The following is a 15,053-nucleotide window of genomic DNA, read 5'->3' as shown; positions in this document are numbered from 1 at the left end:
CAAGCAGTCAATAGCGTTCACTAGACGAAAATGATCATAACTTTTCGCACATTGATGCAACCATCTTCGTTACACACAGCATCAGTAAGACAATCAAAACATTCGAATGAAGAGAGGAGTTGGGATAATCTGATCCAACCAATACCTCAGTATGTTTTTGTGAACACTCAGCAAATTTCATCCACACATTTAAATCAATGACGTCACATTCCTTCGTCGATGCAAATTTAGGATCTGTATTCTCCATAGTTTCTGTGGAAGGTTATGGTTCACTTATTTGGGCAGTGTGATCATTAACTATAGTTTCTACCACTTCGATGGAATTTTGCATTTCAGTGAATCTATATATAATTCGTTCCATTTTAATATCACTTTGTTCAATTCGTAGTTGTCTGGTAGATTTTACTATTGCGTTATGTTATCTGTTCACCAAGGTCTTGCTTTAATTGCCTCATATATTCATCAATTTTACTGACAAGTTGGTTCATTCGTTGATCCATTCTGTCAATCTGTTGATCAATTTAACTGTCAAGTTGGCTCATTCGTTGATCTATTCAGTCCCCAATATCTTGCTTTAATTGTTCTATCTGTTGGTTCATTTGTTCCGTCTGTTGATCGATTTTACTGTTAAGTTGGTTCATTCGTTGATTCATTTTACTATCCAATTCTTCCTTTCATTACTTCGATTGTTCCATTTGTTGTTTAATGAGATCGGCCAGGTCAGAAAATCTTATTTCCCTGTTGCCATCTGTTTCAGATTTATTTCCCATACCAGTTTGACTCATATTCCTAGGAATTTTTGTGCCACTTCTCAACACGGTAAAATCCGTCTTGTTATCTCTTTAGTGAAATCACCCCGTAGCCTTATAGTCAATCTGTACTGTTGAAATTTATTCTTTAGGGGATTGCCTACTTTACTTCAACGAATCGAATCACCTAAAGGTTCCTGGCAGCAAACCACCAAAATTTTATAACGTAACTCGTTATACACAGGTCTTCAGTCATAATTATGGCTAGATTATATTACTAAAATCACTTAAAATAGTCTATTTTGCATTTAGCTTTCCTGGCTTTTATTGTGGCCCACACTTACTGAAATAAATACACACCTTTATGATTATGCATACATCCCTTTATACGATGGTTCCTGAATTGTATCGTTTATTCACAACATGCTGTTATGACAAAGTAAAGACAAAAACTCATCAAAAACCATCATATTAGAATCAATTTTGATTCTTTTTCCTTTTCGTATTTTCTTCTTCTTTTTTTAAAGTAGTTAGTGCATATTTTAAAATCATACATTACCCGGAAATATAAGAAAAGATATTTAAAATTTCATTGAAAATACAAGATGTCGTTGTAATATTTTATTATTCCAGATACAAACTCTAATAATTTTGAATCAAATTTATTGCGAAAGATTGGTCAACAAATTAGCTTTGTACTACCACAGTTAATTTATATTGGGTTCGACTTCAAGACCGTATTTCATGATCTAATAACAATTATATAGCAATTACTATTAGTATATACCAGTTTATCTGTGCTTAAAATGTACAGGAAAAATATACTATTTCACATCCGCACCACGTACAATTTTTAAGTTTGAAATATTTGTAAATTTTATGTCGTATAAATTCTTGTGACATCGTACTAATTCATGAAACAAGCAGAAATAAATTTGTCCTTAAATAGTTATTACCAAATGCGAGACTTAATAAAAATTAAATTAAATCTTTAAGGTTTTTTCTCATAGTTATGCCGTTCAAGCTAAAAAAAAACGTTGATGATGAGAATGACTGAAACGGTGGAATGAAGAAAGTGAGATAAGATAGGAGAACCTCAAGGACACGCATGCATGCGATATTTGTTCGACACAATTTCTCACTTACTGCGAGCTACGATCGAGCCAGTTATCTTACGTACAGGAGGTGAAAACTCTACCACTGACAATCGCGACCGCTTGCAGAGATTCGAATTTAATAAGATATATAATGAAATAATAAACAATAATGTGTATTTGAGATTCTTTTTGAACAAATTCGTAAAAATCTAAATAAAAATTAGTTTAATATCCCACGATTATGCCCTTTAGGCTAAAGAAACCAGATGACTACTGTAATGAATAATAATGAAATTATCATTTTGTGCTCTCCTGTCGGGAATTGAACACTGGACCACGCACATCAAAGACACACTCCAGCCACTAGACCAGTGAGGAAACTTACATCTTCTTTCTGTTCACTTTATTCCCTCTCATTATGAGAGGTTCTTAATGTGGCTAAGGAACCAAATACAGCTACTTTAATACTCGTCGAACGTTTTATTTTCCTTTAACTCCAGGGTAATCGGTATTGAGAACAATTAGTTTTCAGAGATTCTCCTTTATAATTATATAGATATTCGTTGTCTGTCGTATCAATAAACTCTATGCAGTTTCGCACACTATCTATGCTGAGCAAAGGCAGACATCGATTGTAGAGACACATCTGATTTGGACAAAAACAAAATTGCGTTTATTTTCGAGAGAATTCAGATGGAATTTATTTCCTTGATATCTTCAAATATTCAAAAGTGTTTTTAAAAAATATTGTGAGGAACATTTTGTATTAATATTTTACATCTATTTTAAAATACTTAAATTTCCATTTGTATAATCAAAAATTCCCGAATGTAAGGATTCGATTAAGTTGAAGATGAGAAATTCGTTATATAAACTCTTAAATGAAACTAATGTAAGTGGGAAAGTATTTCAGCTTCAGTTTTCTTTTCTAAAATTCCGCTTCTAAAGAGAAAATGGAAAGAATTTCTATAATACGTATTAAAATATCCCCTTATTTCTTCACAAGTTGTCGACTGTATTGATTCGCTTCTGTGAAATTCTATAAAACAGCTCAAGTGAAAACAATGGCACATGTGTTACAGTGTTTTCAAATATTCTGCTCCTAAAAGAGTCATTTCTATCATATCTAGATTCCATTCTTTTGCTTGAGAAGTTACCCAACGTTACGATTCACTTAAGTGGAAGACGTGAAACTCAGCACACGAACTTCTTAACAAAAGTAAAAAAAAAAAAAAAAAAACCCTCTATATGTAAATGAATAAGTTCAGAATGACTGACTGACCAATGTTCTCACCAAACCGCTTAGGCCAGAAATTTTAAATTTAGACAGTAAATTTTTTGTTGTTTTAATGTAAGTACCATCAAGAGAGCATTTTTGAAAATTTGGCCAGAAAAGATGAAATTTAGGGTGGAAAGCATGACATAAAATGTTCATATTTTGGAATCTCTGAAGGTTAGATACATGAGTTTCTCATTTAAAATAATGAGACACTTGTTTCAGCGTTTATTATATATTTGATCTAGAAGGGAAGACAAGGATGAAAATGGTGAAAATCCAATCATTATCTCGGATTTCTCATTTAAAACAATTATCTGTAGATATGTGTTTCAGAATTTTTTCATATTTGATCGAGACGTGAAGAAAGATGTTTAACGAAAAATAGGATAGGAATTAGAATTATTATAGTAAGAGGCCATACCTCGGAAACTTCAAAGGTTAGAGATATGAAATTTGAGATTTGCACATTTAAAGTGTTAACATAGAAGGAAAGGAGTGAGAATAATAGTGTAGATTACAGTAGTAATAATAGTATCAGTATCTATTTTATAAACTTCATCTCAAGTCAACCATTTCTCAATTGATTTGATTCAGCTCTAAACCTATTCCTACCCTGTCAGATTCCTCATGTCTCATAATGTGTCTAATCATTTTATCTCGTCTTTTCGAAGTATCCTTTAATACACTCCTTTTTTCTCCTACGATTTCCAATACTCTCTCATTTTATTTCGTGCTCATCTAACTTTCATCATTCTTCGTTTCAGATGCTTCCGTTTTCCGTTTTCTCTCTTCTAGTATTCATGTCTCACAATCCAATATATTTTCGCCAAGAAAATGAAAATCAGGAATGGGCTTATTAGTTGCGTTTCTTTCATTCTTCAATTCTAGATCATTTTTCTCTCTGTGTGAAGAAGACATATATATTCTAAGAATATGATCTTACTAATTGCATATTATTGTTTTTTGAATCTATAATCTCAATTAATTTACAATGCTCTAAAGAGAAAATAGACCATGCTGTATATATTTCATGAGTGTAATGCATATGAACACTAGTAAAAACTTTGTTGTTTACAAATTGTTTTATACTCAATTAATGAATGAATGTTAATATATTAATACCTATGTTGTTGCATGAAATTAATGTATATTTCTTAAACAAACTTTCGTAGAAATCATGTTAAACATAGTCCGCCTTATGCAGAGTCGTTTTGAAGTATGATTAACGTGATACTAACGGACTGACAACTACAGGAACCTTATGTTAGTCGAACTCTTTAGTATGGCACTGATCACGCGTCAAAATGACTCTGCATACGGCCCAGCGATTTTTATTACTTTTACAGGAAGATGCGTGCCAGGGACTATATGGTATGTTGGCTGCAACACTTGTCGATGTAATAACCTAGGCCTGGCTGCTTGCACTAAAATCTACTGCCTTAAAGGTAAACTTCTATTTTCAGTTTGAGATTAAGTACAATTTAGTATAGATTAGTTTGGTGTCCTTAACTTGTGTGAGTACCAAGATAATGCTTAGTTTGTAGATACATTTTAGTTTCTGGGCGGAACGTAGAAACTAGGAATATTAGTTTGTGGAATTAAGTCCCAGAAGCAGCACCAAGCCTTTTCTAACTCTTTCTCGTCTTATATATTTCAAAGATCATAAAAGGCGGTCTATCGAAACAAATTACTGTATATAACGTTAGTACTCAATTTTGTTTCCAATGTTTAGGGGAGCATGTCTGAATTGCATATATTTACTTAAATAGAAGTTACTAAATATATCGATGTAATACTAATTCAGGTATGATAATTTTGTGATATGATAGTTTTGGCATTTCAACATATTTCACTGCTTGAAGATGGAAAATAAAAATGTGACCAGTAGTAGAAGTTGTCCAGGCGGCGGCAGATATTTCTTTCAAGAAACTAGTAGAAGAGGCAGAGGAAAAAGTGAATCTTAAAAGGTAGGGGGACGTATGACGTCACTCGGTTCCCCTGCCTACCTTTGAACATTGTGATCTTTTTAAGAAGCGGGGCACGATATATATATTTTTGGAAGTGGGCAACGACGTTACCCCGCGTTCCCCCTCACTTTTACCCCTGAGAAGAGGTACTTTCTGACTAGTAGTAGAGGTAATTCCTCTCCTTTCAAGAAACAAGAAATATTCTAAAAATCATCATTCATAATCGAAAATGTCATTTGGACCTCAATAACGGTCGATTAATTCTAGAAACATTTGAACATTTTGGTAAATTAAGTTCTAATTTAATGTCTCAGAAAGTGACTATCTCTCCTGGTAATTGACCAAGATTGTGGAAATCTGGAAACATATTTAATAAAACATTCCTACTTTTTCAGATTGATCTAGTACATTTTTCTAATATTAAACTTTTTTTAAGAAATTAATAAAATAATAAATGAAGCTACCTGTTTAAACTATTTTTACAACATGGCGGCTCAAATACAATTAGGATGAGTAAGGACTATGTATATTAATGAGAGAGACAATTGCAACAATCACATAAAGAACCAAGTCATTACTAATTATGTCCACGAACACCATAATGTCCATGTTTTTCAGACATGATTTTGTATTTATTTGTAATTTGCATATCAAAATTCATATTATGGGTATCTTCTTGTATAAATGTAAATGACGAGTTTAGTATTGGTTATTATACATACTCTTAAGAGGTTCACTAAGAGGTCATTGTAGATCTTAATATACAAGGTGGGCAGGAATTAACTCCCTATTGAAAATTATGTATAACTTTCCTAATACATAACCAATTTTCATGAAACTGAAAGCATTTTTTGTTCCTTACAAAATTCATATTACTGCAGGTCGAAACTCCCACAGCCAAAACTCCCACACTCAGAAAATGTCCCAACGCCCACACAAACTGTCATAACTCCCACACAAATGGACAAATCTCCCAAATCCACGAACGGTCATAACTCCCACACTCAGAAAATGTCAAATCGCCCACACAATCGGTCATAACTCCCACACAAATGGACAAATCCCCCAAATGCAGGAACGGTCATAACTCCCTCAGCCAAAACTCCCACACAGGTAAGCGGTCATCACCTTCAACGGTCATAACTCCCACACAAATGGACAAAACTCCCACACATAGCAACGGTCACAATCCCCACATAAATGCACAAAACTCCCACACACAGAAATTGTCAGAACCGCCACACAAATGGACAAAACCCGCACACAATCGGACAAATTCTCCCCCACTTTGAAGTGATCCTGGTTGCACGTCTTGTAAATTTCATATAATTTCATTTAGTTAAGAGAATGGTTAATGATATTAAATTCTCATCGCATATAAAAATAATATAAAGCCGTGAAGTGAAATATTCTTCGGTTTGTACTGAACGAATCTAGTCTCAGTTCATACAAACTCTACTCTCAGTTCTCGCGTGTTGATCAGTGTACAAAAGTCTATGCGCTGACTGGGTGATTTAATATATATAATATCTATATCTATATCTATATCTATATCTATATCTATATCTATATCTATATATATATATATATATATATATATATATATATATATATATATATATATGTGTGTGTGTGTGTGTATGTATAATAAGACTGCTTTGACCTGTCTTGGGCGTAATTGTAGAGTATAGGACGTCTGAAAATAAATTTACGTTATTAAGAAATGAACAAATATATAAAGGAGTAATAATAATAGTAATGATATATATATATATATATATATATATATATATATATATATATATATATATATATATATGATAATAAGTGTGAGTAAATAAAAGGAAGCCAGTGCATATATGTGACCAGTTGTGAATTTTGTCAAGATATTGTACATATATATGTATAATAATAATAATAATAATAATAATAATAATAATAATAATAATAATAATAATAATAATAATAATAATAATAATAATAATAATAATTATAATAATAATGATAATAACAATAATAAATATTCAGTGCACTGACCATTACGTCATAAATTGTGTGAGAAGAGTGTGTCGTGGAAAAAGAATAGATTGTATTTTCACTTTGTGGCTTGACACTTAATAGTAATCGGATATACTAAGTGATCATCTAGCCTGAGGATATGAACGGTAGCCCTGCAGCAAATGATTCCGGACAATTTTTCCGGTTAAGCATAGAATAGAATAACCGTTTGAAGAATTGATACAATTTAAATATATGCGTTTAGTTTATATTTGCGATACTATACTGCAACTCTGATTTTTTTTGGGACCGTAGCGGATGTGGAAGCTACTAGTAAGATTTGGCAGATAACTTAATAGATAACTTACTAGTACAAAATTTATTTTATTTATTTTTTTTTATTTTGGTAAATCCTAGTTAGAATTTTCTCTATTTTATCAATTTTATTCTAGTTTCCATACATTACTTGGCACTCTTTTCAGTTTCTGAGGGGTCCGATATTTTTTATTTAGAAATTCTAAATTAGAGATCATACCATCCTTCCGGCTGGGCCGGCCGTAATCTGAGTGAATTTTTACCGGAAACAGTTAATAGTCAATTATTCCACAGGGCCTATTCCTTATCAGATGGTTGCCTAGAAGGCACGCACTTATACTTAGACACTCAGAGACCCCTTTCGGCCACTCATTTTAGTAGGCCAACTTCTCGGCATATGAAAGCATATTTTGCTGTTGATTGTTGCATGTCTAAATTCGACCACTTATCTTTGTAGTTTTAGTCTCCTAGCTTATTCCTTTGGCGCCGGTTTTTTCTTTCTCTTCTCTATCTATCCCTTTATGCTCTTCTTCAAGATTTTTTAAAGTTTTTAACCTTCCCCCAGTTTTGAAGTAGACAAATATCAACCATTAAACATATATCATTTGAACTTGATTTACCAACTGAAATGTCGCGAGACCGATTCGTGGAAGTATTTGTTGATGTTGAATATTAAGGGACGTTTTGCCATCATATTTCGACCCACTGCAATAGTGAACGATGGTTCAGTACACGACAAAATTTTACTTTTTTTCTCATTATTCGTTCGAAATTCCCCTTCGGATTATCAGTTATTTCTACTTTTGTTTCCATTGGTAACCATAGACGTAAATGTTGTATTTGTTTTGGCCCAAAAGTAGTGTTAACCTTTTAGAACCATACATGTATACATATTCTGTGTTTACGTGCCTGCCATGCTAATTAAATGTCTACCAGTTTCAATAAAATGCTTGAGAATATTAAGCTTCTTATTATGTGTAGTCAGTTAGTTATTTGTAAATTTACGATATATTCGGATTTTCTTTTAGATGAAGTGTTGAATCTAGAAAATTTAATTTGTCGGGGTTATTGATTTGAAAGTTTAAATGATTATTGAAGATATGTATATTAAGATATAAATATATGTGGAATATACAGATGGTGATCAGAAAAATGGAAACACCTGTAGTTGGCAACACGTCAGATGTATGGGTCGGCAGTGGTGTTGTGGCGCCCGCAGCGCCGGCCCGCTGGTGGTGGTGTGTTAGGTCGGTCTCCATACTACGTCAGGCGCAGTGGAACAGCAGTGTCCAGTGGCTGCAGTAGACGGAGGTAGTGTAAAATGGGAGACCTCTCAGATTTTCAAAGAGGGCAAATTGTTGGTGCGCGGTTATGTGGAGTGAGTGTGACGACAGTGGCTACTGTGTTAGGTGTGTCGCGTGGGACAGTGTCGAAGGTGATGACGGCCTACACAACACACGGGAAAACCACATCGGGGAAGCGGAACAGTGGGCGGAAGAAAATCATGAGTGACACATCACTCCGTGTATTAAAGCGCATTGTCACGCAGAACCGTTGTGCCATTGCGGAGCAAGTGACGGAGGAACTCAATCAGCACCTCCCCCACCCTGTTTCGACAATCACAGTCCGCCGCGAATTACATGACATGAACTTACGGGGTCGTGTTTCACGGGCCAAACCGCTCACCAGGGACCATAACGCTTTCGCATGCCGCAAATGGTGCCGCGACCATGCAACTTGGACCGTTGAGGACTGGAAACGTGTGATATGGTCGGATGAGTCATCCTTCACCCTACTCCCAATCACGGCCCGTGTTTATGTATGGAGAATGCCCAAAGAAGCTTATGATCTGCAGTGTCTCCGCCGAACTGTGAAACAATGCATCGGCTCAGTGATGCTGTGGGCCGCCATATCATGGTTTTCATTGGGTCCTGTGGTCACACTTAGCGGACGAATCACTGCCAACGATTATGTCTCAATTTTAGGAGACCACTTGCATCCTATGGTCCGGATGTTGTTCCCGGACAATGACGCCATCTTCCAGGATGATAATGCACCCATTCACACAGCTGGCGTTGTTGCAGCGTGGTTTGAGGAAAATCGGGATGAAGTTCAACACCTCCCCTGGTCCGCCCAATCCCCAGATCTCAACATAATTGAACATCTGTGGTCCGTCTTGGAAACACGTCTCGGCGACGATTTCCACCTCCATCCTCTCTCACAGAACTGGCCAATGCCCTGCACGAGGAATGGTGTAAAATTCCACTTGCTACCATTCACGACCTCTATGCCTCCATCCCACGTCGCATTAAGGTTGTTCTGAAGGCGAAAGGTGACCCGACACCATATTAATCTGACAATTTTGTTCAGATGTTTCCATTTTTCTGATCAGCATCTGTAAGTAAGATATTGAAATAAAATGCATAATAGAGAATTGAATAAATATGTATAAAGGGCCTCGGTACCTACCCTGAACGGCTGTTCGTTGCTATAGTTCCGAGATATCCGATAAATGTACAATGAGAATGTTAATAGATACCGCTGCATGATATAGATATTCTCTTCAAACTTTGTAATATTATTAAATAACATATGTAATGACTAACTTCATCTGTATTAAACTAACTGCATGTAGCATGCGATTTAGGCAGGTGATCGTAACTAGTGATGAGCGCAAGAGTCTTGATCTTGCAGTTCTTGCAAGAGTCTTGCATGCAAGACCAAGACTAAGACCAAGACCAAGACCAGGAATCCCGATGCAAGACAAAGACCAAGACCAAGGGGTGCAAGACCAAGACCAAGACCAAGACCATACCTGCAAGACCAAGACCAAGACCAAGACTCTTGCGCAAGAGTCTTGCACAAGTACCGGCACTACTTGAATTTTTTTATATAATGTAAAAAAGAAGGAGATGGGTTTCTTGGCTTCAGTTAAAATGCTGCTGGAGTGTTTATGTTCCCAGTAGTTTATGCAATCCGTGTGAGTCTATCTGCCCTTGTAGCTTATAGCAACAGTATGTCATTTTCTGAATTGGTTGTTCGTGTTTTATGTAGATGTTACTCATTTTCAAGCCACACAGGTGTCATCTCGCACCATGTGAGCTTTTATGGTGGACAAACACCGTGTGCATGGGCTTTCTCGGTATTTTTTCGTTTCCTCCTACTTTCTTCATTCCACCATTTCAGTCATTTCTCATCATCACTGTCTCCCTTAGCTTTGGTGCACAATCGTGGGACGTTAAACTATATACTTCATTTCATTTCAAAGCATATTAGTGGTGTTCTTCTTACAAAACTAAAGAGAAATGTAGTATTGAACATCGGTAATACCGTACACCATAGGTGTAGACTACATGGGTATGGCCTTGGCTCCGAGACTCAAGCATCCGTTTTACATGCTCAATGTGTAACTCTTAAAACTAAGTAATATCGAAATAACATTTTCATGACATTGACAAAAACTTAGTACATGTGACCGCAAATTTGATTTCATTGGCGGATGTTTATACATTGAATAATTGTTTATTAATATAACTTTTAGCCTCCTTAGGTATACGGCACATCGAAAAATGAAATGAAATGGTTGAGTTTTATGTCCCACGGTTATGCCGGTTAGGCTAAAGGAGACGGTGATGATGAGTAATGAATGAAAATTGTGTAATGAAGAATGTGGGAGGAAACGGGAGAACCCCGAGGAAACCCACGCACACGGTGTTTGTCCACCACAAAGTTCACTTGGCGAGGGCTGGGAACGGCATATCGAGGATTGAACGATATAACATTATACTACAACAATACATTTATATTATAAAATTGAAACTGACTATTTTTGTGACTCCTAAGCTCTTGAACCAGTCGACCGATCTCGATCAAATTTTCAACATAGATGAGGTTTAGGCCTGGGGGTGTTTCCATCATTTCACTCTGACGGTAGAGCTAAAGGGGAGAGGAAAGGGGGAGTTATAAAATAATAAACAAAACTTAATAACTCTTGAACCAAACGACCAATCTCGATGAAATTTTTGACACAAATGAGGTTCAAGCCTGGAATGTTATCTGTCAGTTCACTTTGACGGAGCAATGTAGGGGAGTAGGAGGAGGGGAGATTTACAAAAATCAATATAAATAAAATAAAAATGACTGAATTTGTTACTTAATAACTCTTGAACCGATCTCAATCAAATTTTTAATATGTATGAGGTTCGGTCCTGGAAAGTTTTTTTAGAGTTTGTTTCCCTTTGATGGTAGAACCTAGGGGAGGAGGATATATATAATAAAACTTAATAACTTTTGAAACACCCGACCGATCTTGGTCAGATGTTCAATATAGATGAAGTTCAGACCTGGAGTGATTTTTATCATTTTATTTTGACGGTGCAATGTAGGGGAGGGTGAGGGAGATATATAAATATGTAAAAAATTTAAAATATAAGTGCTATATTTGTGACTTCATTACTCTTGAACCAGCCAATCGATCTCAATCAAATTTTCAACATAGATGAGGTTCTGACTTGGGATGTTTTTTATCAAATCACTTTGACGGTAGAACTTAGGGTAGGAGGTGGGGATGGAAAATGTAAAAAAATAAACAAAATTTAGTAACTCTTGAAACACCCGATCGAATCTGATATCGTTTTCAACATAGATGAGGATAATACCTGAGGTGGTTTCGGTCATATCACTTTGACGGTGCAGCTTAGGGGAGGGGTAAAGAAAGATATTTAAAAATGATCGAAAATGACCGATATTAAAATGGAGTCTATAGTCTTAGGGGTCGCTGAGATACACAGTGATACTTCCTATGCTATTTAAGTCCAAGTTCAGCCCCGTAGCTTGGCGGAGGGAAGGGAAGATATACAAAAATGATCGAAAATGACAAATACTTTTGCCGAATCCATAGTTTTTTAGTTCGCTGAGTTGAGTACTGACACTTCCGATACCGTTTACAACCAAATTCAACCTCGTAATTTGGGGAGAGGGGATACATAATAATGATAAAAAGAATGACCAAATATTAGTATCGAATCGATAGTTTTCGGCGTCGCTAAGGTGAACAGTGATAATTCCGATCCCCTTTAAACGCAAATTTAGCACCGCAACTTGGGGGAGGAACAAGATATATAAAATTATCAAAATTACCATTATCAATGTCGAACTCATGGTTTTCGATGTCATTGACATAAACAATGACACTTCTGATGCCGTACTTCCCAACATGGCGGTGAAGAAGATATATAAGTTTATTGAAAATGACCGATATTAGTGCCGAATCCTTAGATTTTAGGTCTCTGAGACGAGCAGTGACACTTCTGATGCCGTTTAAATACAAATTCAGCCCCGCAACTTAGGGAGGAGGAGGAGAGAGAAATATAAAAATAATCGAAAATGACCGATATCAGAGAGCGCTTTACTAATAGTAAAAAGTCACTGACTAACGAAATATATTATTATTATTTTTTTAAAGTTTAACCCAACGAAATGGGTAATTGATGCTAGTAATCCATATTCACAAGTGAGACTTCAAATAACTTGGCTCAGCTAATCTCTTCGTCTTGACATAGCAATTTTCTGTTTCAATACCTTTCTTCAACAAGTCTCCTTCGCTCCCTCCCTCTCTTTCCTTCCACAATGCTCTCCAGCACGTCCCTCACAATACAGTTCCTCCTCAGCCAATATCCTAACTAGTTCCTCTTCCTCCTCTTAACAATGTCTAAAATTCTTCTTTTTTTCCAACTGCTATTTTTTTTTAACTCTTTCTCTTTCGTTGTCCGTTTAACACAGTTAGTTCTCATTTTTTTCTCCATGCCCATGTATCGAAAGTCTGCAATTTTTTCATCACTTTTGCGTAATGTCAATGTTTCTGCCCCATAGAGTAAATATGGGAATCTGTAAAACAAAATCACAATATTTAATTGGAAGTTTGATTAATACAAGGATTAGCTAATCGTGGTTGAAAAGAAAAATCTGACGCCTTTAATGTGTAAAAATAATTTTGCAATTCATGGTATTTCAATAATCTGTGCCGTCTTGATTTTCTTCCATGCGTCTCAGAGGTACCCTTCCCAGTTTGGGAACCAGTGGAGTGTTGGATCTGTTAAAAAAATATAAACAGACTACGAAATGTTGTGATTTAGGCATGGATATGTTAAAAAGATATAAACAGACTACGAAATGTTGTGATTTAGGCATATCTTACAAGTAGTGAAGCGTGGGCACCCACTAAAAAATGAAAGGCCATCACCTATGTTGTAAACTATCATGATACTTACACAAAGTTAATCTATATTACATTTAGAAACATGCATTATATTTCCGTTACTATTGGAGCATTGTAGAATTTATTATCCGTTATATCCATAGTAAAATTTACCTATGAAAATGTAAATGTCACTGTGTTATCAGTCACAAGACTTTGATCTCTTAATCCCAGAAGTGGGAGAAATGTATTCGATAGATACTTCGACGAACAGAATATGTGTCAGTTACGATTAGTAAACGTAATCATAGGTGTGTATAAGGAATGCATTAAAGTTAAATGCATAGACACAAGAAAGGGTGCTGCGATAATACAATGATATTATAGCTCGTCTAGAGTTACGAGAGAGAACTCGTATAATTACTTTAAAAATTTTCATATATGAGATAAAGACTCATTTCTAACCCTCATCTCAAGTTTTTTTCTCCCTTCACTCATCGTATTGTAGACTGTAATCATTCACGGACTTATATCATATTTACCAAAAATTAAATAAAAATATATTTTTTCTTTCCTTTTAATCTGTCTGTTTATATATATATATATATATATATATATATATATATATATATATATATATATATATATATATATATATATATATATATATATATATATATATATATATATATATATATATATGTGTGTGTGTGTGTGTATGTATCCTTGCATTACTATTGTTCAATCTTGTGTGTGGATTGACATATTTATATGTATGTTTATTGTATGTTTATAAAATTCTGTGTTTAATTTCTAATAAATGTGCACCAATTTTGTAGTTAGATGGTTTCTTTAAACTATTTTCACCCATGTCGATACGCTGTCCTGGATGTATGTGGGTGGGTGTGAATGAATGATAAATTAAGTTTTTAGTGGTAGCATTTAATATTGATTTACTATGATAGTGTTCATAATAAATGTGTAATGTTGTTATATGTATCACTGTATGACGGAGGTCATGAAAGATAATAATTCTAAACAAAAATAAATCAGCTCTGGGAGAAAAGCCAAATAACAGAATGAGCCTGAATAACAACAGTCTTTTTAGAAATCTCAAAAACTTCTATTTGTGCGAAATATATACATTACTTTAATTTTTTTTCTTGGCTGATTCAAATATGTGTTCGATCTCCATTATAAAAATTCAGATACTGGATAAAGGTTATTTAACATTTCAAAATAATAAACAAACAATTAAACTAAAACTTCTCGTCACCTGGCTGGCTGGGTTAGGGCAACTCCCACTTGTGAAGTTCCCTGAGGGTCGGGGTAGTATGAAGAAATGTGTCTCTTCGGGATCACTTCAGAATTGATCCTCAAGTAATAACCTTCAAATATGAATCACCTTTTTCATAACTATTGAAGTTCATTTACCATATTTCCGTAATTATC

General features: G+C 34.9%; 1 protein-coding gene across 1 annotated transcript in view; it reads left to right on the top strand.

The window, feature by feature from the left end:
• LOC145662087 (uncharacterized) overlaps positions 1–15,053 on the top strand; it is a 111,126-nt gene that overhangs the window by 91,804 nt on the left and 4,269 nt on the right. Inside the window, exon 3 of the mRNA XM_081727425.1 lies at positions 4,472–4,570. Coding sequence (XP_081583551.1) covers positions 4,472–4,570 — 99 coding nt within the window. The remainder of the gene's footprint in view (positions 1–4,471; positions 4,571–15,053) is intronic.

Source organism: Thermobia domestica, chromosome 10 (genome assembly GCF_964235325.1).
Source record: "Thermobia domestica chromosome 10, izTheDome1.hap1.1, whole genome shotgun sequence".
Classification (NCBI taxonomy): domain Eukaryota; kingdom Metazoa; phylum Arthropoda; class Insecta; order Zygentoma; family Lepismatidae; genus Thermobia; species Thermobia domestica.
Note: the sequence above shows the minus strand (reverse complement) of the source record. Positions and strands in the feature narration are given on the sequence as shown.